Here is a 26,099-nt window from a genome sequence, read left to right as displayed (position 1 = left end):
CGAGGGCCTCTGCAAGGGTGACCTTCTCCTTCTCCATCAGTTTCCGTCGAAACTTCTCCTCTCGCAGGCCCACGACGAAGTGGTCACGGAGGGCATCATCCAGGTGGGCCCCGAAGCTGCAGTCGGCGGCGAGCTGGCGCAGCTCCGCTAGGAACTCCGCGGCGGTCTCTGTACCCCATTGGTTTCGGGTGTAGAACGTGACCCTGCAGGTCAGCTCAGTAGGTTTGGGTGCGAAGTGGTCCTGCACCGCCTTGACGATCTGCTCGAAGGTGCAGTCGCCGAGGCTAGTGGGGGAGAGAAGCCGTCCGGCCAGGGACACCACAGCGGTGCCGCAGGAGGCCAGGAGGAACCCCCTCTTCTTGCCTTCATCTGTGACATCAAAAAATTCAAGCGCGGACTTGGCGCCTTGGACCCAGGAGGCCCAGTCCTGCGGGCGGGCTATGTCGAAGGGCGGAAGCAGCCCTAGCCCTGGAGCGGTAGCCATCGTGCGCGTCGGAGGAGTTGTGGGAGAAGCGGTCTCGCTTGCTGGATCACTCATCAGATCGGCTGCTTCGCGTTCTCCTGGTACCTCGCGACGGCCCGGCTCAGATGCGGCGGTATCCCACCTTCGTCGCCACTATTGTGTAGTGGGTTGCCGCATGGAGAGACGACAGACAACGATGTAGTGCATAGCACGCTTTTTTGGCACACAACAAGACATGCGGACAAACGGCCGGCAGGCCAACTATATACATCCCTGGGGACACACCCCTGGTCACCATTGGTGGGTATGAATCTCCCGCCACAGATCCCATTGGCTCCCCAGTGGAGGGACTAGGATGCTAGTCCCTATTGTTATTCTAGAGTCAAACTCTGGCAGTTCTGGCTGACAGCTGGCCCCCCGGTGGCGGTCTGCATACACAACAGAACCAGAGAGAGGAGAGAAAATGGTGTCTCCTGGGACTTTTAAGAAGACCAGCAACATTTTATTACAGGTATAAGCACACTTTTTCTTCAGAGAGAGAGGGGGGAGGGAAGAGATAGAGAGGGAGGGACCCAGAGGGAGCACACCAGAAAAAGAGAGAGTCCTGTGCTTAAGACCAAAAAATGTTTTATTCCAGGTATGAGAGAGTCCTGCGTTTAAGACCAAAAAAGTTTTATTCCAGATATGAGAGAGTGTTTGTCCATCCCCATGACACTTGGAAAGATCCCGCTTTCTATTTCTATGGGAAGGAGAAACCTAACAGCACAGCTTGCACTCCTTATTGGTGAAAGGAAGCAAGAGTATAGCTCACCTTAATGACTAAAAAAATGTGACAGAGCATGACTTTTCATGAATCACTGCTCACTTCTTCAGATACAGCTGGAATGTGAGTCCATCTGTCCTTATATCTTGGAGACTGAAGTGATTTCAGATGCCAAAAGACAATAGCAGGCATTGGTTATAAGAGAATTGAGACTGGGCGAGATTTATGCCAGAGTAAATAGGTAAATGCTATCAATATGGAACATGTTTTTAATACCAGCATAAAATCCTCTGGCCATCTGACTCAGAAGTCTTGATATAGAATGAGAGAAATGCCCAACAGACAAGGTAATGTGTTTCATTTTTAGATAGTGCCACTTGTAATATCTGGGAGAATAATTCTACATGAAACATAAGTATGTAGTAATTTGTTAACAGTGGAAAATTGCAGTTTGAAAGACTGAACTGTATGGCAGAGGGAGCAGTGTTCATAATATGCATAATATGCATTCTGTTAATAAACATAATTTTAATGCCAGCATAAACTGTTTTGCTTCAGGATTACAATTGTTCCAGCTTCTTCATACATAACAGAAACATTATTTTGTAGTTGAATGTAGAGGGAGGGAGTGGTCTAAGTATGCAGTCATTGGGGGGGGGGGGGGGGACACTCTTGCATTTGGAATGCAAACGTTTAACACCAGAGAGCATCTCACTTTTTGGTGGGCCCTATGTCCTTTTGTATATCAAGATATTCAGGACTACTAATTCAAAGTGACAGCCATTGCCCTTGCTTAACATGCAAGTGAATACAATGGGAGAGCAGCAGGTGGCGTTTGAGTACAGAAACTATTTGAATATAAAGATAGTTTAGTCTTGTTCTACTGATTATTTAATTAAGGGGGAAATCAATTGTGTTTTGAGATGCATGTCAAATCCTAAAGCAGCCAATAATAATTTGTTTTTTGAGGAGTTGTTTTGTGGCTTTATATTGCTGCTGTTCTATAATTGCTTATAAAAATCTTGTAATAGTATATTCACACTTTCTTTGGGAAATGTTTAGAAGAGAATCTACTTCTTCACTGATTATTACTGAGCAATTTTGGTCCAACTGGGAATGTTAGATTTACGTGCTCTCAAAGCCTTTTGTTTACTAAATCTGATACTGGAGGTTTTTGTGTTTTCTCACCCCTCCCCCTCCAAGCCCAGTTTTTTCCCTGCCACCTATCATGGTTTTAGAGTTTGCAGATTATTTTCCGTCTGTACAAAAGTATTTGGTTGATGTCTTTTTGCTCCAATGGTTGAGTTAGCTCTTGAGCTATTCAAATACTGTTTAAGTTAATTCAAACAAGCAAGCAGAACCTTACTTGTTTTCAAGACTTAAAGAGGGACAATATCAATGCATACATGTTTATGTTGATGTCCCGACCTGGGGCCGAGGCCTCCCGCTGCCATCAAGCTCCAAGATACAGAGCAAGTTGGGCTCCATTGCCCCTGGGCCCAACGTGGCAGGCCGGGGACACCCCCTGCCACATCCTGGCGAGGGGTGCCTCGCCTCAGGGTGCCTCGGAGTTGATGGCACAGGAATGGGAACAGGCCAAGCAATAGGGACCGCCAAGATGAGAGACAAGCCAGCAAATGGGGTCAGAAACAGTGGGGAGGGGGAGGCCACAGGAACGAGCAGCCCGCAGAAAAATGGGGCAGCAGAGGAGTGACCCCAGAGACTTACTGGAAAGCCAGGCAAGGCAGCTCGCGGGCAAGACGGCCCAGGAGGAGCTGGTGACACCGAGCAGGCAGCCCGACCATGGCACTGGCTGGAGCTGGGGCATGGCTGAAGGAGAGGGGCGGGGGTGGAGAAAAATATGGTGGCAGAGCCAACCTATAGGATAAGGGAAGAGGTGACTGGCAGGAGAGGGAACCACAGGGGGGGCAGGAAGGAGGGAAACTACAGAAATAAAAGGAGGACAGGACGCTGAAGCTGGGGAGGAAGATGAAGGCGGGCTAGATGGCAGCAGACAGCAAGAGAGAAAGGGTGAAAGTAACACATTGCTGAGCTGCTGGCCGGGGTAAGCTGGTGGAGGTGAAGTAACCCTGCAGCACCCAAATTCTGAGGCTTCTAGTGATCCCCTCCAGCAGGTCTTAACACGTCCAAGGGTGGGGCGCCTGGGAGGGAGCACCAGTGGCCCTACAGTTGCTGTCAAGACCAAGGAAACATACAAGAGATAGCAGATGAACTGAACAAAGAGGGGAAGGTGAAACAATTAGAAACTGTAAAGTACTACCTTGGAATACAAATTGAAAGAACTAAAGATGGAAGTTTTCTTTTAAACCAGAAACACAAAATCATGGACTTTATTGAATCTGTGGGAATGAAAAATTCCAAACCACTGAGCACTCCACTCAAACCACATTACCTAAAGAGGAACAGATGGAGAACTGCTTAAAGATAATCATGAGTGCAAATTTATTTATTTATTTATTAGTTTGATTTATATCCCGCCCTTCCAGAGGCTCAGGGCGGCTCAGGTGCGGCAAAGCCGAGTGCAAAATACAATACAGTATATAATAAATAGAACATTTAAAATCACAATAAAACCTTCCAATAATACGGTGCTATACCTATATTAATCATCCAAGATGGGGCAGCAAAGCAGCAATAGGAAAACTTTTGTACTTGAGCATGATCTGCAGACCCAATATAACTTCAGCCGTTGGACCCTTATGCAGAAAGACCAATTCACCAAGTGTTTATGATTGGAGAGCCAGTTTGGTGTAGTGGTTAAGTGCATGGACTCTAATCTGGGAGAGCTGGGTTTGATTCCCCACTCCTCCACTTGCACCTGCTGGATGACCTTGGGCAAGCCATAGTTCTGATAAGAGCTGTTCTTGAAAAAGAGCAGTTTCTGTCAGAGCTCTCTCAGCCCACCCTCCCTCACAAGGTGTCTGTTGTGGGGAGGGGAAGGGAAAGGAGTTTGTAAGCCGCTCTGAGACACCTTTGGGTAGTGAAGGGCGGGGTATAAATCTAATCTCTTATTCTCCTCTGGAAAGCTGTAAAGAGAATGGCTAGATATCCGATATCTGAATGGCTAGATATATGCTTATATTCAATCATGTGTAGAATCATAGCTAGTATATATCCACAGCCAGTTATATGTGAACCAGCTTGACCCAAAAAAGGACACTGATTTATTGTGTGGTCTTTTTATTAGGGTCCCAGATGGCTCCCAAGGATCACCATGCTTCTTTCTGCTTTTTATGGACAGTGAAATTGTTTGGTTTGTTCCAGGCAGGAAATCGATGCTTTTAAATAGAAATGCTGTGATTTCCTTTCTGTCCAAAGCCCTTTTTATTAGGAAAAAAAGAAATAAAAGTTAAGCACAGTATGCTTTCCCTTTTATTAACACAGTTACTGTACAGTCCTATTAGCCTAGTCTAGTGATATTCTGTGGCTTTTGAAGAGCCACATTCACACCATCAACCAAAGGAGCCATGTTTACTTCTGTCCCTGGCATGAGGCCTACACCTCAGACAGGCTCACAGCATACCCACTCTCCTGGCAGCAAGGTGGGGATTACCTGCCTACCACAAGCTCCTCTGGGCAAGGGCCTTGCCCACTTATCTGAAATTAGACTTATGGATCACAATATACAATCACGATAAAACATCAAACATAAAATAAGATATTTAAATAACATTAAAACAACAATCTAAAAGGTTCAGATGGCGAATTCCAATTATTTCCAATTTTCAGACTGCTGACCATTTCGCAAGTGGGGGAGGAAGGATAGGGAGAGTACAGAGAACAGAAGAGGGTACCAGCCAAGATGGTAACTGTTGCTGTCCTCAACCACCAAAAGCCTGGTGGAACATCTCTGCTTTACAGGCCCTGTGGAATTGCATGAGATCCCACAGGGCCCTGATGGAATTTGGCAGAGAGTTCCACCAGGTTGGGGCCAGGGCCAAAAAGGCCCTGGTCCTAGTCATGGACAGCTGGATGTCTTTGGGGCCGGGGACCACCAGCAGATTGCTGTCTAAGGAATGTAATGCTCTTCTGGGGACATAACTGAGGAGACGGTCCCATAGAGACATCAGTCCCTGACCATTCAAGGCCTTAAAAAAGTCGCTTCCAAAACCTTGAACTAGACTCAGTGCTGACTCTAATCTGGGAGAACCGGGTTTGATTCCCCACTCATCCACTTGCACCTGACTGGATGGCCTTGGGCAAGCTGTAGCTCTGATAAGAGCTGTTCTTGAAAAAGAGCAGTTTCAAGAGCTCTCTGAGCCCCACCTACCTCACAGGGTGTCTGTTGTGGGGAGGGGAAGGGAAAGGAGTTTGTAAACTGCTCTGAGATACCTTTGGGTAGTGAGGGGTGGGGTATAAATCCAATCTCCTCCTCCTCCTCCTCCTCCTCCTCCTCCTCCTCCTCCTTCTTCTTGCTGGAAGTGACCTAGCAAACACAATTGAGGCAGAGAAGAATTCTTTCTTCACTGCCTTCACCACCACCTCTTAGGATTTCAGAAACGTCCTATAAGAAGCTCTTGTAGCTTCATCATGATGCTACTGGCAAAGTCACTTAATTCACCTGAGTTCTCATTTCATCCCCCTGAGTTCAACAGTATACTAGGGAAACAATCTACAATGAGACTGCAAAAGATGTTGGGAACCAGCCTCATCGATGGATTCAGAGAGATGGAGATTCCAGTCCTCTATCAGCTCATTTAATGAGGTGCAGGAAGGCATTGGATCCCACAGAGTATTCTGGAATCCAGTTGGATCCATTAGTCTCTGCGGGCGAGCATAAATTAGCCTGCCACCTAGCAGGGGGTGGGGGTAGAAACACCCAGCTGTGTCTTCACAACCAAGTGGTCTGTCTAGGCCACTTCCTCTTTTGAAGTCAGATCAACATCAATCCCCACAGTGGGAGGGCTTCTAGTGTCCTGGCCCCACTGATGGACCTCCTGATGGCACCTGGTCTTTTTGGCCAGTGTGTGACTGGATGGGCCATTGGCCTGATCCAGCATTGGCTTCTCTTATGTTCTTATCAAATCCAGTGTATGGGCCGCTTGATGTTTGAGCCCTGAAACAAATTGGGAGAGCCCCAGTACTGCCATGGAAGACACCAGGTCTGAGGCCTGAATCGAGGCAGCAGTCTCATCAGCATGGACATTGAAGTCTCCAAGAATTAACAAACTTGGGAACTCCAAGGCCCCACCCAGCTACTGCCTCCAAGAGGCCCAGCAGGCTGTCAGCTGGTGCTCTAGGCAGTTGGTACACCAGAAAGACAGCTAAGCTCCCTCAATATCCCGCACGAGGCCAACACAATCAATATTGGTGACCTTTGGGGGTGGGTAGTGGCTTGAAGGAGAAACCCTCCAGGATGAGTAAAGCTATGTCTCTTCCAGGTCTTGTGGGCATTGATGCAGACATGTTGCTGCATGTCTGATGGTTCTCCCTCTTTTTTGGGGGGGTAAGTTCCCTCCTGCCAGCCAGCTGATTGGTGATGGGGACATGAGGCCTGTCAGTGGGAGAACCCCACCTCCACTGGGGTGTGTGTCTGGTAACCCTACCTGAAATATGGGGCAGGTGCCATTTTGGAGAATGGTCTTCAGAAGAGCCACAGGTGGCTCTCAAGCCACTGAGTATTACTGGTCTAGGCATTACATAAGAACATAAGAACATAAGAGATGCCAATGTTGGATCAGGCCAAAGGCCCATCCAGTCCAACACTCTGTATCACACAGTGGCCAGAAATACCAGTGCCATCAGGAGGTCCACCAGTGGGGCCAGGACATTAGACGCCATCCCACTGTTGACCCTCCCAAGCACCAAGATGACAGAGCATCACTTGCCCCAGAGTCCCTATCTATACCTTGTGGCTAATAGCCACTGATGGACCTCTGCTCCATATGCTTATCTAATTCCCTTTTGAAGCCGTCCATGCCTGTAGCCACCACCACTTCCTGTGGCAGTGAATTCCAAGTGTTAATCACTCTTTGGGTGAAGAAGTACTTCCTTTTATCCGTTCTAACCCGACCACTCAGCAATTTCATGGAGTGCCCACGAGTTCTTGTATTGTGAGAAAGGGAGAAAAGTACCTCTTTCTCTACCTGCTCTTTCCCATGCATAATCTTATAAACCTCGATCATGTCACCCCTTAGTCGTCTTTTCTCCAAGCTAAAGAGCCCTAAGCACTTTAACCTTTCCTCATAGGGAAAGTGTTCCAACCCTTTTATCATTCGAGTTGCCCTTTTCTGCACTTTTTCCAAAGCTATAATATCCTTTTTAAGGTGTGGTGACCAGAATTGCACACAGTATTCCAGATGAGGTCGCACCATTGATTTATATAGGGGCATTATGATATTGGCTGATCTGTTTACAATACCCTTCCTAATAATCCCCAGCATAGCATTGGCCTTCTTTATTGCAGTCACACACTGTCTCGACATTTTCAGTGAGTTATCTACTACAACTCCAAGATCTCTCTCTTGATCAGTCTCTGCCAGTTCAGACCCCATCAACGTGTATTTATAGTTAGGATTTTTGGCTCCAATGTGCATCACCTTGCACTTGGCCACATTGAACCCCATTTGCCATGTTGACGCCCACTCGCCCAAAATTGACAGATCCCTTTGGAGTGCCTCACAATCCTCACTGGTTTTCACCACCCTGAACAACTTCGTATCATCCGCAAATTTAGCCACTTCACTGCTTACTCCCAACTCCAAATCATTAATGAACAAGTTAAAAAGCAGTGGACCAAGTACTGATCCCTGCGGTACCCCACTGCTTACCACCCTCCACTGAGAAAATTGCCCACCTACACTCACTCTCTGTTTTCTATGAACTAGCCAGTTTTTGATCCATAAAAGGACTTGTCCTTCTATCCCATGATTTTTGAGCTTACTTAGGAGCCTTTGATGAGGAACTTTATCAAAAGCTTTCTGGAAGTCAAGGTAAATAATATCTATTGGATCCCCCTTGTCCACATGTTTGTTCACCCCCTCAAAGAACATTAACAGGTTAGTGAGACAAGATCTTCCCTTACAGAACCCATGTTGAGTCTGCCTCAATAGGTTTTGTTCATCTATGTGCCTACTAATTCTTTCCTTAATAATGGTTTCCACCAATTTACCCGGTATCGACGTCAGACTGACTGGCCTGTAATTTCCCGGATCTCCTCTGGAACCCTTTTTAAAGATGGGAGTGACATTAGCTACCTTCCAATCCTCAGGAATGGAGGCAGATTTTAAGGAAAGATTACATATCTTTGTCAGGAGATCTACAAGTTCACATTTGAGTTCTTTCAGAACTCTCGGATGTATGCCATCTGGGCCTGGTGATTTTTCAGTTTTTAAGTTGTCTATCAGTTTTAGGACCTCCTCTCTCGTCACCTCAATCTGACTCAGGTCTTTCAACACCCCTCCCGAACTCAGCGGCTCTGGAGTGGGCAAGCACCTCTCATCTTCCACAGTGAAGACGGAGGCAAAAAATGCATTTAGCTTCTCAGCCATTTCCCTATCATCCTTCAATACTCCTTTTACCCCTTGGTCGTCCAAGGGCCCCACTGCCTCCCTGGCTGGTTTCCTGTTTCTAATGTATTTGAAGAAAGTTTTATTGTTGGTTTTTACGTTTTTTGCTATATGCTCCTCATATTCCCTTTTTGCCTGCCTGACCTCAGACTTGCATTTTATTTGCCATAGCCTGTGTTCTGTTTTATCAGCCTCACTGTGACTAGCTTTCCACTGCTTAAAGGAATTCTTTTTACTTTTTACAGCCTCCATTACTCTGTTTGTTAACCATGCAGGCTTTTTCCTATACCTGTTTGTGCCTTTCCTAACCTGCGGAATATATATTTTTTGAGCTTCTAGGATCGTAGTTTTAAATAGATCCCAAGCTTCCCCAATTGTTTTGACCCTTTCTACTTTTCCTTTCAGTTTCCTCCCCACGTGTCCCCTCATATCAGAGAAATTACCCCTTTTAAAGTTAAAAATGGTTGTGTGAGTCTTTTTGGCCAATTCTCTATTTGTACAAATGATGAACTCAACAACATTATGATCACTGTTTCCAAGCGGTGCAATCACTTTTACATCTCTCACCAGGTCTTGAGTGTTACTTAGGACCAAATCAAGGATCGCCTCTCCCCTGGTAGGTTCCGTGACCATCTGCTCCATAGCACAGTCATTTAGAGTGTCTAGAAACTCAATCTCTTTTTCCCGACTAGAACACATATTGACCCAATCAATGTGTGGGTAGTTAAAATCACCTATTATTACACAGTGTTTTTGTCTAGTTGCTATCTTTAAGGCATTCATCATTTTATAATCCTCCTCTATCTTTTGATCTGGTGGGCGATAACAAACTCCCAGTGTTAAGTTTCCTTTTGGCCCCCCTATTTCAACCCATAGAACTTCCAGAAGCGAATCCAATTCACTTAGCCTCTCAATCTTTCTAGACTTTATACCCTCTCTGACATACAGAGCTACCCCACCTCCAACCCTTCCCCCCCTATCCTTCCGATATAATATATAACCGGGAATCACTGTGTCCCACTGATTTTCCTCATCCCACCAAGTTTCAGAAATACCCACAATGTCTATTTTTCCCTCCGACACCAAGCACTCCAACTCCCCGATTTTACCTCGGACACTTCTAGCATTTGTATAGAAACAGCTGTAATTTCCCTTACAAGTTAAGCCTGCATCCTTCCTCTTGCTATCTCGAGTCGTTGTCCGGCAGTCCATGTCACCAGCCATGGCCTCTGTGGACAATTTCAATCCACCTCCCTGTAGAAAAGCAACCGGTACCCCCTCACCTCTCTCAGATGAGCCAACCCGAACCAGAGACTTTTCATCTCCTGTCGGCTTTCCCCCAATATTCAGTTTAAAAGCTGCTCTGCCACCTTTTTGATTTTAAGTGCCAGCAGCCTGGTTCCTTCTCGGGACAAGTGGAGACCGTCTCGCCTGTACAGCTCCCTCTTGTTCCAAAAAGTATCCCAGTGCCTAACAAACCTGAACCCTTCCCCCCTACACCATCGTCTCATCCACGCATTGAGACTCCTGATCTCTGCCTGTCTCTCCGGCCCTGCGCGTGGAACAGGTAACACTTCTGAGAAGGCTACCTTGGAGGTCCTGGACCTAAGTTTCCTGCCCAGCAGCCTAAATTTCTCCTCCAGGACCTCACGACTGCATTTCCCCACATCGTTGGTGCCGACATGCACCACGACCACTGGCTCCTCCCCAGCACTATCTACCAGCCTATCTAAAACACGCGTAATGTCCGCTACCTTCGCACCAGGCAGGCAAGTCACCATACGGTCAGTACGCGGGTTCGCCACCCAGCTGTCTACCTGCCTAAGGATCGAATCACCCACTACCAAGAGCCCCCCTCCCACCCTGCTCAGGGATGGTTCCTTGGTGCAAAAGGAGAGCCGCTCACCAGCTGGGGAAGAGGTCCCTTCTGAGGGCACATTCCCCTTATCCTCAGCATGGTGCCCTGTTTCCCCTAGACCCTCATGCTCCCTGACAGCAGCGGGGCTGCCAGATCCAGAGTGGGACGAAGCTAACAAGTCCCCGAGAGTCTTTTCTGTGTGCCTAGCTGACTGTCTCTGCTTCTCCAGGTCAGCCACCTTGGCCTCAAGGGAGCACACACGTTCCCTGAGAACCAGGAGCTCCTTGCACCGAGGACACACCCAAGACTTCTGCCCAGTGGATTGCAGTCAATCACAGTCAAACAATGCCCTTTCCTCTCCCTCTCTCAAGCAGCCAGGAATCTGCAACAACTCCAAGAGCTTCCCCACACTCCCAGACTAGTTCTCCCACCAATATCCTCAGCTGAATCCTCTCAGCTGAAAGCAAGTAAAAAAACCACTCACCCCTCTGTCTCCTGCTCAGAGCTCAGCTGGGTCTCCTCTGCCTCTGGCAAGGTGCTTCCTTAAATAGAGGCCTCCCCCAGCAGAGGGCAGGCAGCAGCTATTCAAATGCACCCAGGCACTCAATCACATGCAAAATAATGCCCCTTCCTTTTCCTCTCAATTGCAGTCAATCACAGTCAAACAATGCCCTTTCCTCTCCCTCTCTCAAGCAGCCAGGAATCTGCAACAACTCCAAGCACTTCCCCACACTCCCAGACTAGTTCTCCCACCAATATCCTCAGCTGAATCCTCTCAGCTGAAAGCAAGTAAAAAACCACTCACCCCTCTATCTCCTGCTCCTGCTCAGAGCTCAGCTGGGTCTCCTCTGCTTCTGGCAAGGTGCTTCCTTAAAAAGGATACCCGCTCAGTGTTTCAGTTAATGTTATCTCAGTGTTTCAGCTAATGTTTTGATGGGGTCAGATCTTACAACTTGGTAACAGAAAATAATGTACACCAAATCCTCAGCTTACATGCATTTCTGAGTGCAACCAGAACAGATAAGTACAGTTGCAGTCTCTTCAAACAGGTATTTTATTTATTCACCTATTTATTGGCTGGTATCTTTGTGTTACCACCTTCAGCCAAACAGTTCCATTGACCCTTTTCAATATCCTGGACCTTTTTCAATCAGGCTACAGGCCTTGCTTTGGGTCCAAGACAACACTGGTTGCTTTGGTTGACAATCTCCTTTTACATCTGGATAAAGGCATGCTGGCCCTGTTTATCCTTATCAGCGGCCTTCAGTACAGTTGACCATTTGGTCCTTGTTACCACCAGTGGCTTACGTTGTTGGGGGAAATTAGCTATGAGGCAGAGGAGGCCAGAGGGGTATCAAGGACTGCACACCTGTATATACCAAGGTCCGGTCCAGTAGGAAGACTCCAGAGTTGAAGAGTGAATCAAATAGTTTTTATTGAAGAATTTCCCTAATTACAAGCACTCTGAGCATTCAAGAAAGAGCACACAATTCAGAAATAAGAAAACAGGGGTGACAATACGAGTTATGGGGGTTATACTACCTGTCCAGATGTGCAGAGGTCCATGGAGAAGAGATTATGGCTCAAAGTTTGGGAGTGAATTGCCAGTTGGTGTCCGGGCAGACACACAGTTGAGGCCATGTGCTTTGGTGGATATAGACATGGAGAAACAATGCAGACCAATGGGAGGCCTTGAGGGACTTGTCTCAGGTGAAGACAAAAGATTTCCTGGACCAATAAGGGGTCCAAGGGGGTGTGACACCAGGAGGAGTAAAACCTAGGTGTGACCCTCTGGGCTCCACTGAGGGCTGCTGGGAGCAGGGGGCGGGTCTTGTTGCATGTGCCTGCTGCCCTCTGAGCTCCTTACTGCCAGAGCTCCACTCCTGTGCGCTCCTGCAGGAAATGATCCTTGGTTCAGATAATGCCTATTTGAGCTTTGAATTCAGAATGAGAGAGCCCTGGCAGAAAACTTGAGCAGCTTCATAATTCTCATGCATACATCTTGTGAGAAAATAAAGTCTTGGTTTGTATGTGTGTTACAGCAATGAAATGGAAGCCTTACACCTTATTACTCGTATCTTCTTTGATCTCCTTTCAAACTGGGAAAAAGGGACGTGGACAGAGATTCTGCATTGGATCAAAGACTATAGATGCACTTGGAGAAGCATTTGTCACTGTGATAAACAGTTTTTCGTTGTCTGTCCCTTGCAGGTAGTATTGTACCCAACATCCAACAGCTCAAAATCACCCGAGCTGCATAAAATGGTTGTCCCCAAAAACAGCCAAGACTCTGATTTGAGGATAAAGTTGGCTGTGAGGATGGATAAACCGCCACACATGAAGCACTGCGGGTGAGTGTCTCTTCTGCAAAACAGCAGGTTTTGATCATATAACAAAGACATTTGAAGTGAACTGTGGCTGCAGTGTATTACATCACAAGAAAATAGGAACTTTATTTTAAAGTTCAAAGCCTTATATACGTATATTGAATAACTCATTTAAGAATAAAACACAGTAAAGGCAAGGCATGGTGTGGAAAAATGAAGGCGTGTTGGATTTTACAAGACCTGTGCTTGAATTTTGGCACTGTGGTTCCCTCACTGTCTAGTTTTGATTTTTCTACCTCTTCTTGTACATAAATGAGAGAATGTTTGCAACATCCAGTTCTTTCCCACTGCACCTTTCTAGTTATTATTATATACAGCAGGGAGAAGAGACTTTGCCAAATAGATTTCCTTGACCAGATCCAAAGAAATGCATCCTTTCCTGTCCCTGCACATGCTGCATACCAAGCCACTTTGGAAACAGGCAGAGTTTTCAAATGTAGATTGAGATATGGCAGGAAAATCTCCAGTTTACAAAGGAGGAAGGGAAAAAATGCTCCAAAATCCCACTTGGTTTAAGTGAATCCCAGCCCTTGTCAAGAACATGGATACTGAACACAGTCCTGTGTCATTACTTCTCTCCAGTAATGGGCAATGACAATAAAACTCTGCCAAAGAAGGAACAAACAGGTCCATGTGTAGCAAAATGAAAAGGTCACTGTTTAAATAATTTATGGCAGGATTTAAAAAATTTATGGAAAGTACTCTTTTGTGTTAGAAGCAAGAAGGGTGGTTCTAAGTGATTAGAATTTAACCATCTCTGCCTGTTATCCACAATCCCCTGATTATTAAGCACCTATTCTCCACGGTCTACGATTTTCTTGGATTAAACATTCAGAGGGTGATTGTTGTCAGCCTAATATAGTAATCAAATGCATGCTAATAAGGAACTGTAAACTTTGACAAGGTACTCCAGTGTCCAGTTTGTGTTTAGGACTGGGGTTTAGGCTGCTAGTTCTTTTCTCATTTAATCCTCATCACTATGACCAAAAGCCCTGTATACAAGTTACAGTGAACACATATACATCCTGCATATACATACATGGATATGTTCATAAGAAGGAGCCAGCATGTATTCACTTTGCAAATAAAATTGGACACCAGTACCTGGATAAATATGGGGTTTAAAATGCATGTTCAGCTGTAAATTCATTGAATGTAGCATAAGAATTACCATGTATGCAAGGAAAATCAAAGCCCTTTTTTCAGGTGTTACATTTTTGATATAGCTTTCCCAAATACTGCAATTAACTTGGTATGTGTGATCACCATTTTGGCGGGAAAGGGCTATGTGTGCATTTTACAGCTTCAGTACATATGATCCAAAAGCAGGATTTTCAGAGGTATGCTTTTATCCATATTGGAGCTGCTAAATATTTATGTTACTCATTTTTTAAAAAAAAAATGGAAATTTCGCAAACAGATGACACACAGCACATTCTCCCTGTATATCTGATAGGAATGCCAAAAGGGTATTGCCTGAAAAGGGCTCAAGTATACACTGTATGCAGATTGTATCTGTGTTCACTATGGCATGTATACAGGCTGACTGTCTTAACTATTCAGGACCAAAAAAGTTGCACTGCTGAAAGCACACTTTTTAACAGCCATTCCTTGATGGGAGTACAACCACCTTTTTAAGAACTTAAGACTGAATTTACACATCCCACTTAAAGTGTTTTTCAGCCTTTCTGTAGCAATTGGTAACCTCCTGCAAAGAACAAAGAGACTGTTGAAAAAGTATCAGGCTTCAGATTCCAAACTGAAAAAGAGGCAGTTTTCAAACACTCTTGAACCAGGCTTGTGCATAAATTCATGACTATGCAGGAAAGTTGATTTTCATCCTCCTTATGTGTATGTGTGATTTGGTTTGAAGCTCTAAAGCAAAGGAGGACTAAAAAAAATGTGTTCAAAGTAAATGATATTAGTATTCCCTAGAGATCAGCATGAACAGCTCAGATAATCTCAAATACTGGAATTGTTTATTTAAAATCAAAGTATACAGCTTTATGCATATTTCAGTTAGGCAGCAGTGTCGGATTTAAAGAAGTTTAATCAGTAACGGTAATGCACCATACACACACACACACACACACACACACACAATTTTTATTACAATGGATAGTCATGGCTGCTAATTGGTAACCGTGTTTTATCAATTGTTGGCCTATGGAAAACAAATACTTTTTAAACATCTCTTAATTTGCTTTGTGTCCACTAAGCATCTTGTGCCGTAAATTATATTGTCTATGCTAGAAATGTGTTTGACCATATGAGTTATGTTCTAGCATAGCCTAGTGGCTAAAAGCTTGTATTGCTTCAACAAATACAAACATAAAACTCTTAAGATGTTAATCAAATTCAGGCAGTAAATTATAGGCGTGTGACATGATGTAATTGTTAAGAAAAACTGAAGCTGGGAGAGTCAGGTTTCTTTGATGTTGTAATTGTTTTATACTATTGGTCTCTGGAGGGCAATCTCAATATTTGTGTGATTGTGCACTTGTGCTTTGGTCGCTGCCCTCCCCTCCCTTTCAGCCTCTCTTGGCTTAAGGGATATGTGGACCTACCCTGAGTCAAACCATAGGTCCACCTAGGCCCCTGCCACATGCAGGGGAAAAGGCGCGGCTTTTAAAAGCCGCGCCAACGTTGATACGGCTTGGCGGGATCGCACGGATCCCCCGGCCGAGCCGCCTTTTCTCCCCGGCGCGATCAAACGCCGGAGAGAAAAGACGGCTCTAACCGGGAGCCGGCCGAACTGCGCATGTCAGAACATGCGCAGTTCGGCTCCGGCCCGGGTTTGTGCCGGCGCAAAGTCGCGCCAGCGATCAAACGCCCGGGAAGGAGCGCCTCTTCTGTTTGAACCACCGAGGTAGGTGGTTCAGTTTGAGGCGCTTTTTCCCGGGAAAGGGCCAGTTCGGGGACGGTATCACGGCGCTTTACAGATGTTGTGGTGTGATCGCGCCGGTTTGACCCGCCCCCGAACTGTCCCGCTCCCGGGCCAAATCGCCTCGTGTGAACGGGGCCCTAGTATATTTTTGTCTGCTCTGGTTGGGAGTTCTCCAGAATCTGGGGCATACTGGGAAATTTAAATGGTGAGGATTAGATTTACAGGGTCCACATTATGGCCCTCCAAAGAAGATGCCCCTAGGAAAGTATTTTCTAGGGAAATGACAGGTGTAGTTCTAGGGAAATGACAGGTGTAGGTCAAAGGGTATAGAATGGACCCTGTGCATGCTAGAGACATCAAACTCAGGGGACGTCCTCTGATGCTCCTCTACATGCACTCCAAATTTGTGCAGATTGGATTTTAGGGTCCAAATTATCCCCTTCCCCCCCCCAAAAAAAAGATGCCCCCAGGAAATGCCTTCGGGGGAAATGCCAGGCACAAGTTCAAAAGTGTATAGAATAATCCTCTGCAAGCTACACGCAACAAATGCACAGGGAACCTCACCCTACTGCCCACTCCTCTACAATCTCTTCCCCCTGTTGCTTTGAAGTTTAGTAAACATTTTGATTGAGCAGGGCTAGTCTGTCTAGAAATTAATCCATTCATGAAACTGCTGGAAAGTTCGTGCTGGTTGACCTGCTATGAATTTCAGTTCACATACCTTGACCCGGCCAAAATTCATCGCGAACTTTTGTTCATGAGCCGGTTCATGCCCATCCCTGCTCAGCATTTTTGTAGTGCAGGAGGCAACTGGTAAGCTGACACTGATCATTGTTGCCACTAATGGGTTTGAGCGCAGTAAGTGGCAGTGGTGGTAGAGATGCTGGAGCTTGGCTGCTTGTTCCTGACCACCAGTGGCCCTTCAGGGAAGTAGCCCACCAGGTACATTCTCTTATGTATAATGGCCAGTCTGCCTGTACAATATTTTATGGTCAATTTGCTCAACTGTTTATGGTAGGCAAAAAGTTTTTAAGAGTCTTTGCCACTGAAAAGGAACTGTTAAGGCTTTTGTTGTTGTTGTTCAGTCGCACAGTCATGTTAGTCGAACTGCTTTATCTACAGCAGTTGGCAAATTTTACTCTGGGCATTGCCAGCTATACCAAGGTCCAGTCCACCCCAAGGGTTTGCCAGTGAAAGAGTCGAGGCTGTTGATTCCAAAATAATCTGTCTTTTACTTAAGAATATATAAATCACATACACACAATGCTGATACATACACACATTCAAGCAAGTTCCTCAGAAATACAGAATTAAATGTAGTCACTTTAGAAATCCCAGGTAGGGTGATGGGGAGCAAAAATCTGTCCTGAAGCTTGTCTGTTCCGAATGAAGAAAGAAGGGTCAGAATATTAGAATACTAGGGGAGATTAACACACAGCTAGAAACCAGCCAGCATGTGTGGGTCTCTTAACTGCAGATTAAGAGATCAAGTGGATTCAAGGGTTTTGGTACAGGAAGCTGGACATAAGAGGAGTTTGGGGAAGGCGGCTAGCAAGCACCAGATAACTGGTCCTTACCTTTTATAGGTGGATCTTTGGGTGGGTGGCAACTGAGCCATCTTGTGGACCCACCTACCTGTTAGTCCGTCCCAAAGCTAATCTCATTGGCTGCGTGTAGTGAGGGGTGGCAACCTAAAGGGTTGGGCCAATATTGTAACTCTAGATCTATCTCAAGAAAGACATCTGGGCAAGTGTGAAAGCTTGGCGTCAAGGAATCTTCTTGATGTGCAGATGAAGCTTGGCCTTTCCCAGGTAATCAAAGAGGCATCTGGCAGGAAATGCTCATTCAGATGTTAAGCAGAGATGTATAATACGTGTCTTTCAACAGTTCATCAATGGGGGTTGCTTTCATGCAAGTTGTTGTTTGCTGACCATAATGGCGATGTGTGCTTTCTCCCTCAGGCTAGCAGCTGTGTATTTAAAACCTCATTAACATGTAAGGCTTAGTGCAGGCACCATGTGTATCTCACAACAGGTGATTTGTACAGCTTCCTTTGAGCCTATGGGGGGGGGGTGCACAGTCCATGTAGTGTTTGACAGCAAATATAAATCCATAAAGCAAAATATCAGTCTCATTCCTAACAGTCGAGTCCGACTCTTCGCAACCCCATGGACCAGATCACGCCAGGCCCTCCTGTCTTCCACCGTCCTCTGAAGTTTGCTCAATTTCATGTTTGTTGCATCTATGACACTGTCTAACCATCTCATCCTTTGCCGTCCCTGTCTTCTTTGACCTTCAGTCTTTCCCAGCATCAGGGTCTTCTCCAGTGAGTGCTCCCTTCTCATTTGGTGGCCAAAGTATTTGAGCTTCAGTTTCATTATCTGGCCTTCCAGGGAACAGTCAGGGTTGATTACTTTTAGGATTGACTGATTTGATCTTCTTTGATTTGATTTGATCTTTAAGCAACCATTAAGGCTTAAGTCAACTACCACTTACTCAAAGAGAAGACCAATGTAATGTTTTTTTGGGGGGCTGGAAATTTTTATTCTATTCTGGAACACTGCAGGGGTCTCTTGCCTGCCACCCCCTCCCCCAGTAGGTATTACAGGGCTTTTTAGATTCATGTGGGTAGCTGTGTTGGTCTGAAGCAGCAGAACAAAGTTTGAGTCCACTGGCACCTTTAAGAATAACAAAGCTATATTCAAGGCATAAGCTTTCGTGTCCATGCGCACTTCTTCAGATACACTGAAATGGCAGTTTCCAGTCCATACATATAGGTAGAGGGTGAGCAGCAGGGCTCTAGTCGGGGGGGAGCTCTCAGGTACGGAGCTCCGGAAGAGAACCTCTAGGGGGCGGGGCGGTCACGTGGTGAAGCCCCGCCCCCTTCTTTACCCCGCCCTCTGCTTCGATCCTCATTCCGTTTGGGAATGAGGATGAAGCAGGAGGGTAAGTAGCCGGGCCTTCTGACACACTTCCGGTGATGTCAGGGGGTGTGGCCTTCTGTCACTTCCGGTGATGTCAGGGGGCGTGGCATATGCAAATAAGTTATGCTAATGAGTTATGCTAATGAGCTCCGGCAGCTCTTTTTCTACAACAAGACCCCTGGTGAGCAGTAAATTAGTATACAACATAATGAAGATGTTTAACAGACTGAAGGATCAAACAGGAATAACAAACTTAGTTTATATGATCACCATTTGTTTGGGTTTAATTCTGGGGGAAAGCGTAGTGAAGGAAAGAAATATGTCAAAATTGGAGATTGATGGGCAGATGTATCCTTAATTGTGGTATGCTGAGAGTAATTAACTGAGTGTAATTAATTAATACACTCCATCCATCTCCTCTCAAGCATGGAGGTAATTTTACAGCATCCTTTTCTTTGAGGTGGGTGACTGGCTTAAAGCAGAGCAGATGGAGAGACTTCCATTGGTTTACGCGTACCTTTTCTCCTAATGCAGTTCCAAGAGAACCATGTCCTTGCCTGCAGTTTTTTCGCTGGGAAATTCAGGTTTGCTTCTGCGCAATGTGTGAAATGACCAGGAAATTCAGCCTGTTGCTCAGTATCAATACTAAATAGGAAAAATAAAACACTAACTTGTTCGGTATTAAAGATGTGAGATTCTTGTGTTATATGTTAGAAAGGGGGAGTAGCCTGGAGTTACTTTGCAAGTGGGTTACAAAAATTCAATATATTTAGTAGTGAGTATCACTTCAAAACGTTTTGAGAACCACTGTGTAAGAAGACTATCTTAATCGCACCATCTGACTCGCCTGCCTCCCACCAGCCCAGTTGATATTTTCCAACTTGAATTCTAATCTGATTGGCTCATACAGGTACAAATATCTTATTACTCTGTCACAGCCAGATTTGTGGCAACTCATTTCTTTATGTGATCTGAGTTTTGTAACAAAAGGAAATAAAAATAAGAAAGCATCTTTCAGTGCTTTCCTTATCAGTCTTAGCCAATTCAAACAATACCTAGATTTTAAGCATATATTACCCTTGATATGCCAGATACTTCGGATCAAAGGATGAGTTCTGCTAACATTTTCCCTTTATTACTATAGCAACCAAGGAGAAAAAACTGTTAGAATGTAAAAAATACTTCTACTAAAGTTCATCCAGCCCAGCTAATCAAAACAAATTAGTTCATGCAGAAATGTGCAGGCTCAGATTTATTCGGATGAACTGGTCTTCACAGTTTTTTAAATAGCTTACAAAGTTTATATCAGTTTATTTACAAGAGTAGTGTGTCGTTATGTCTCTTCTTTGGAAGTGATTGCATCTACAAATGATCTTGTGTGCCCAGATCAGATCTGTGGTAGCCTCTGACCATTACAGTCTTGAACATCAGCATGGATCCTACTCCTATATTATCACTCCACTGAGCAAAGTTTGAAGGAGGATGGTTGGATCCACCCAAGGTTTTTGTTGCTGTTGTTGATTGGCATCAGGTTGACTGCACAGTCCGTCATGCAGTCATGGCTTCCATGCCTTTCCATGCTTATACCAAGCTGCTTATTTGCTCGTGGGATTTGTATCCTGCTTTTCCTGCATTCAAGGCAGCTAGCAGCATCAGTAAATACTACTCCAGTTTAAAATTTTTTTGAAAATAACAAATACGAAAACACTTTAAAGCCATTTTAAAACAATTCTTAAACATAGTTCTAACAAATTGTAATAAAAAGTTCAGCTCATTCTCTAGATGCACCATAGCATATTATCTAGATTACAAATTAATGGGAAAAAGTTTAAAAGAGGAGAGTTTTACAACCTCTGCACAGGCTTGACATTTCTGTACCTTTTTGGTGAGGTGAAAAATACTTAACTTGATGACACAAGCAAATTTTCAGAAAAGACTGTAAACTGGATCTTAAGTACTTTTTAAAAAATTCCAATAAATAGTTTCAACCAGTTTATTTCTTGTGTAAGTAGGCATGTTTGTTTCATCTGGCATTTGTTTATTTACTTTAAAAAGTTGTATCCCACCTTTCCCTATGGCTCAAGATGATGTACAATACAAACTTCAAAACATCAGACAAGAATAAAACCCCAAATTTACCCCAGTCTAATAATGTACAATAAAATGCCTATAACCTACAAGTTTTGACTTCTAAACTGACTTCTAAGCTCTAAATTGAGCCTGCTTCAGTGGGGAGGATGGGATAAAAGTAAAACAAACAAACAAACAAATACAGTTTTCGATCTCTTCTCAGATACTCCAAATCAATTGATTTGCTTCAGTTATAGCAATTTGGGAATAAGTGAACAAATGGTTTAGTGAACAGGTTTGGATGTTGTACAAATGCCCATTATCTTCGTTACACACAAGTGCTGGCTTATTTTATACTAAATAAAATTTAAGGATTTCCCCCACAAATAAAATTGTAATGGCATTTTGACCTTTTAAGTGTTTGTATGTTCTATAATTTGAGCACAATGGACAGATATAAATCTGTTTGCAAAAAAGGAAGAGAAGAGAACAAAAATCAAATTGTGTGACACAAAAAAATTACAGTAATGACTGACTGGATAATTATAATGAGGTTAAATGCAAAATGGTTAGGAAAGAAAGCAGCAGAAGTGTGTTTCCTGCTGCTAGTTCCTTAGAGAACAGATTATAGCTATGAGCCTGATTTTAATGATTATGGTAATAATTGCTAGTAAGGGGATCTTGGAGACCTTTCTAACAAGTTGCTGCCATTTTAATTGCAGGGAGAAGCTGAGCAGATTTTAATTGCCTAAAGATATATCACTAACTGAGGTATCACTTTGCATTCATTTCCCTGTAATTAGTCTGAAATACTTGTCAAACCTGGGAGAAACTGGAGATCCCAGCTGAACATTACTTAACCACAGTTGACTTGGTATGAAGTCTTGCAGAGTTACATGTTTGGACAACCACTCCATGTTGTTTGAATTTTTGTAATGGATCATAGCCATAGCCTAAAAATCTGGCCCAGTGATGGGTTGTAGTAAATGTCCCTGAATATTCAAATATTTTTTCTTTAAACAATCTCAGTGCAATTTTATTTTATTTTTAAATTGACTTTTTGAAGCTCACAAGGGGGGGGGGGGGGGAGCATAAGGAAGTTTTTGTTCTACTGACCAGGCCCATAGTTCTAAAGATTGTATGCATTGTGTGTGTCTTTTTATCCCACCCTTGCTCCACGAAGCCAATAAATTTTGTTCCTCAATGTTGTCCTCACAACACTCTTGTGAGGTAGGTCAGGCACTATTCATATATCATGAGCAAATTCCCGTTTCTGAGCCAGGGCACAAACCTGGTGCTTGTACACTCCCTTCCCTTGCGTGTCATGTAGATACTGAAGATGTGAGAATGTGGGCACCTGGGCAAATGGGAGGGGGTTTTCCTCCACAAATTAGGATTCTGAACCAGGATTAAGCTACATTTGGAGGCCATCCCTAACTGGAGCTAGTTGAAAGCATCATCTTCAGTTGTTCATGTGGGGGAGGGAACATCTGAGCATGACAGTTAACCAGATTCTGAATAAAGCCTCAGTGCCCCCAGTCAGCATTATAGCTAAGTAGAGATTTGAACCTGGCTCTTTCCTATCACAGTCCAGCATTTTGGCCACTATACCAAACTGTTGCACTATTATAGGGTAAAGTGCAGAATGAAACACAATTATCAGCCACTGTGCAAAATGGGGTTTCTATGTGTCAACAAATCCTTTGAATGCCTAATTATTTGCATGGTGAAAATATTTTTTGCAGTTTCAGGGTTGTTGTGTTTTTTTTTGCAGTTTCAGGGTTTTATTGTTTTTACTGCATATATTATGCCCCTAAAAAGAGAAGCATGTTTATAACAATCATAAAAAGCAAATAGATATTCATCTTCCGTCTTTTGTGCAGCCTGTCACGGGCTGGGCTGGTCGTAGCCAGAAGAGACAGCACAGGAGCCAAGTCGAAAGTCCAAGAGTGGCTGTTCGAAGCAGGAGGGCAGGAAGCCAGGAATCCAAACAAGAGTGAGGTTTGAGAACAGAAGCCGAGGGTAGATGCAAGGTTAGCATGGATGCAACTCGTTGCTGCCATGGAGAGCCCACTCCCAAGCGGGAGCTATATAGGCCTCCAGCAGTGCTTCCCTGAGTGGCACTGCCACTCCTGTTAGTACTCAGGGCTTGGCGCCCACTCTCCCTACCAGCATGCGTCTCAGCGGCGGGTTTCTAAGTCCTTGTGGAACCACTCACTCAGCAAAGTCACCCACGGAGGTGAATCAGGTGGGCTTTCCGTTTGCACCTGTGCCTCATCGGGTGCTGCAGGACCAGGTGCGGGAGTTACTGACTTGGGTGCTGGTGGCAGCATGCTGTCAACTCCTGAGGAGTCAGAGGGGACAACGTCCAGCTCTGGTGATGCTGGCGACTCTGGCTGTGCTGCCAACTCAGGAAGGAGCCCGGTGCCATTGTCGTTGCCCATGACACAGCCCTACATTGGGAGTGTGCCTAAGCAAGCCAACCATGGTCAAGATTTTTCCAGCAATAAACTATCTGAGAGGGTACCCTTCCCCCTCTGGAGCTGATGCACAACGGCTTTTCCCGCCCAAACCATCACGTGCTCCAGAGGTGGATACCCCCTTTTCCCTCAATTCCCTTTTTGCTGACATACGGATAGTTTTTCAGCTTAGCTGTGCTTTTTCAGTCTTCATTATTGAACTGGTAGCTGCGCTATGGGAAAAGGCTCTGTCTGCCTCAGGCCCTGTCTAAGTCACTTCCAAGACTGGAACCTCTGAAACTGTCTTCCTTGTGCCAGTCAACCTTGTTGGTTCTGGCACCAGAGTCCTGTTCGAGACCGCTGTCCATATGATTGGTTCCAACAGCTCCGACATCCAAGCAGGTTTTGCACGCCTCGTTACCTGGAACCCCACTCTCCTTTCATTCCACTTGATGTGGACCCTGAAGAGGAAGGGACTGTAGCATCCCATTATAACTCAGCACATCAGCACCATCTCCAGATGAAAGGGTTGGGGATCCAACCTCTATTTCCCCAAATGAAGATTTGAGACTTTATAGTGAACAAATGCTCAGGATGGCTAACACACTAGATATTGATGTCTCCACATGTGATAATAGGCCAAAAGATAAGATTTTGAATTGCCTTTATCCTAACTCGCCTGGTATTGTGGCATTTCCTGTTTTGAAGGTCCTTGCTGACCTGATGGTATGGATTTGGCAAAAACTAGCATCTACCCATAGGAGCTGTGGTGGCTCAAGTGGTTAAGACACTGAACTGCAGGCTGGAAGGTCAGTAGTTCAGCAGTTCGAGTCCCGAGTGCCACATAAATAGGTACCACTTCGGTGGGAAGGTAACAGCGTTCCGTGCACCTTGGCGTTTAGTCATGCCAGCCACATGACCACGGAAACGTCTTCGGACAGTGCTGGCTCTTCGGCTTGGAAACGGAGATGAGCACCGTAACCCTAGAGTTGGATTCAACTGGCTTTTGAGCAAGGGAAACCTTTACCTTTAACTTACCTATTAGCATTTACCCCGGCTACTTCTTGCAATGTCAAAAACTTATATAAGATCAAGCAGGACTCATGTGAATTTCTTACAACTCATCCATCTTCCTCTTCGCTGGTCACCTGAGGACATGCAGGTGCATCACAAGCCTGGTCAACTCTCCATCCAATAGAGAGAGTCAATGCTTGGATTCATTAGGCAGGAAATTGTATATTTCTGCTGCCACAAATTTCAGGATTGAAAATTACCAAACCATCATGGAAGGCTACTCTTCCTATGGGAGAACCTGTCATAAGACCTTGACATTCTTTCTGAGAAGCCAAGATCCTTGGCCAAGTTGATCCAGTCCAAGGCGGTTATACTTTCCAAACAGGAGATAAATACTGGCAGACATGTAGCCAACCTGGTAGCAAGGTCCATGGCCTCAACCATTGTCCTAAGACAACATTCCTGGCTGCATACAACTGTTCTCCCCTTAGAGACATTCTGTAGGGTTGAGGACCTTCCCTTTGAGGGATCCAGCCTTTTCTCACACACCACAGATGAGTTCCTGTCAACAATCAAAAAGAATTGTCAAACCGCCAAACCCCTTAGTGTTTTTTCTTCACCTTCTGCCACAAGGCAGCATTTCACACCAAGGCAGCACACGTTCGTTACCTGCTTCTATAAGGGCCAAAGCCACCCGCAGCAACAGGCACCCTACAAGTATCTTCAGCATCAGTATCAGCCATCCTCCTTCCAAAGGTGAAAGAGTACTCCAAGATCTAGGTCTGCAAGCCAGCAACCTCCTCATAGGGAGCAGAGTCACAAGTTGCCAAAATTCTGACTATCCCTTCAGATGTCCTCAGATAGGTTAGCATGTTTTTACGATGCACAGTGTTCTATTTGTTCTGACATTTGGGTTTTGTCTGTTGTTCATTACAGTTATTCTCTTGAGTTCACTTCTCTTTCCCCATGTCTCCTTGCATCAGATAACCCATATCCTGAACTCCCACTTCAACTGAACAAGCTCTTACAGAAAGGCACAGTTGAGAGGGTCCCCATGGGCCTGCAGTTCAGGGGTTTTCACTACAGGTTTTTTCCTTGTTCATAAAAAAGATGGAGACTGTAGGCCAATCCTCAATTTGAGAAAATTAAACACATTTCTGAAGGTTTCTAAGTTCAGAATGGTTTCTTTTTCATCTGTAATTGAGTTTCTCACTCCCAGTTCATTTTGGACCTTAAAGACGCTTATTTTCGCATTGCTATTCACCCCTCACACAGAAAGTACCTTAGCTTCAGGCAAGGCTCAGAAATTTTCCAGTACTCAGCACTCCTATTCAGCCTCACAACGGCTCCTAGGGTCTTTAGTAAATGCATGACAGTAGTTGTGACATTTAAGGACTAGAGGTTGTACCATTTCCCTCTAGCTGGATGACTGGTTTGTTGTGGGCCTCTCCCAGGAGGGGCTCTATTATACTATATTGAGAGAGCAAGACCGTTCCAAGTAGATAAGGTCTTTTTCATTTGCTACTGGGGCCCGAAGAAGGGAAGGGCTATGTCTTCCCAGTTCCTCTCTAGGTGGGTTGTAGCTGCCATCTATTCCTGTTATGCAGCATCTGAGAAACCCTACCCATTGGAGGTTAAGGCACATTCCAGGAGAGTGCAAGGTTCCTCAGCTGCTTTCCATAGGAGGATCCCACCTGTGGACATCTGCAAAGCTGCAGTGTGGTCACTGGAAGACACATTTGTGA

The 26,099-nt window shown here is 45.0% G+C and overlaps 1 protein-coding gene across 2 annotated transcripts in view; it reads left to right on the top strand.

Annotated features, from left to right (window-relative positions):
* The window catches only part of LOC107123229 (calcium-dependent secretion activator 2), a 656,096-nt gene that overhangs the window by 337,135 nt on the left and 292,862 nt on the right, over positions 1–26,099 (top strand). For both annotated transcript variants that reach the window (XM_015426436.1, XM_015426435.1), the window contains exon 8: positions 12,829–12,964. In XM_015426436.1, the coding sequence (XP_015281922.1) occupies positions 12,829–12,964 (136 nt within the window). The remainder of the gene's footprint in view (positions 1–12,828; positions 12,965–26,099) is intronic.

This window comes from Gekko japonicus, unplaced genomic scaffold (assembly GCF_001447785.1).
Source record: "Gekko japonicus isolate JY-2015 unplaced genomic scaffold, Gekko_japonicus_V1.1 scaffold943, whole genome shotgun sequence".
Lineage (NCBI taxonomy): Eukaryota > Metazoa > Chordata > Lepidosauria > Squamata > Gekkonidae > Gekko > Gekko japonicus.
This window is presented reverse-complemented; position numbering and strand designations above follow the sequence as displayed.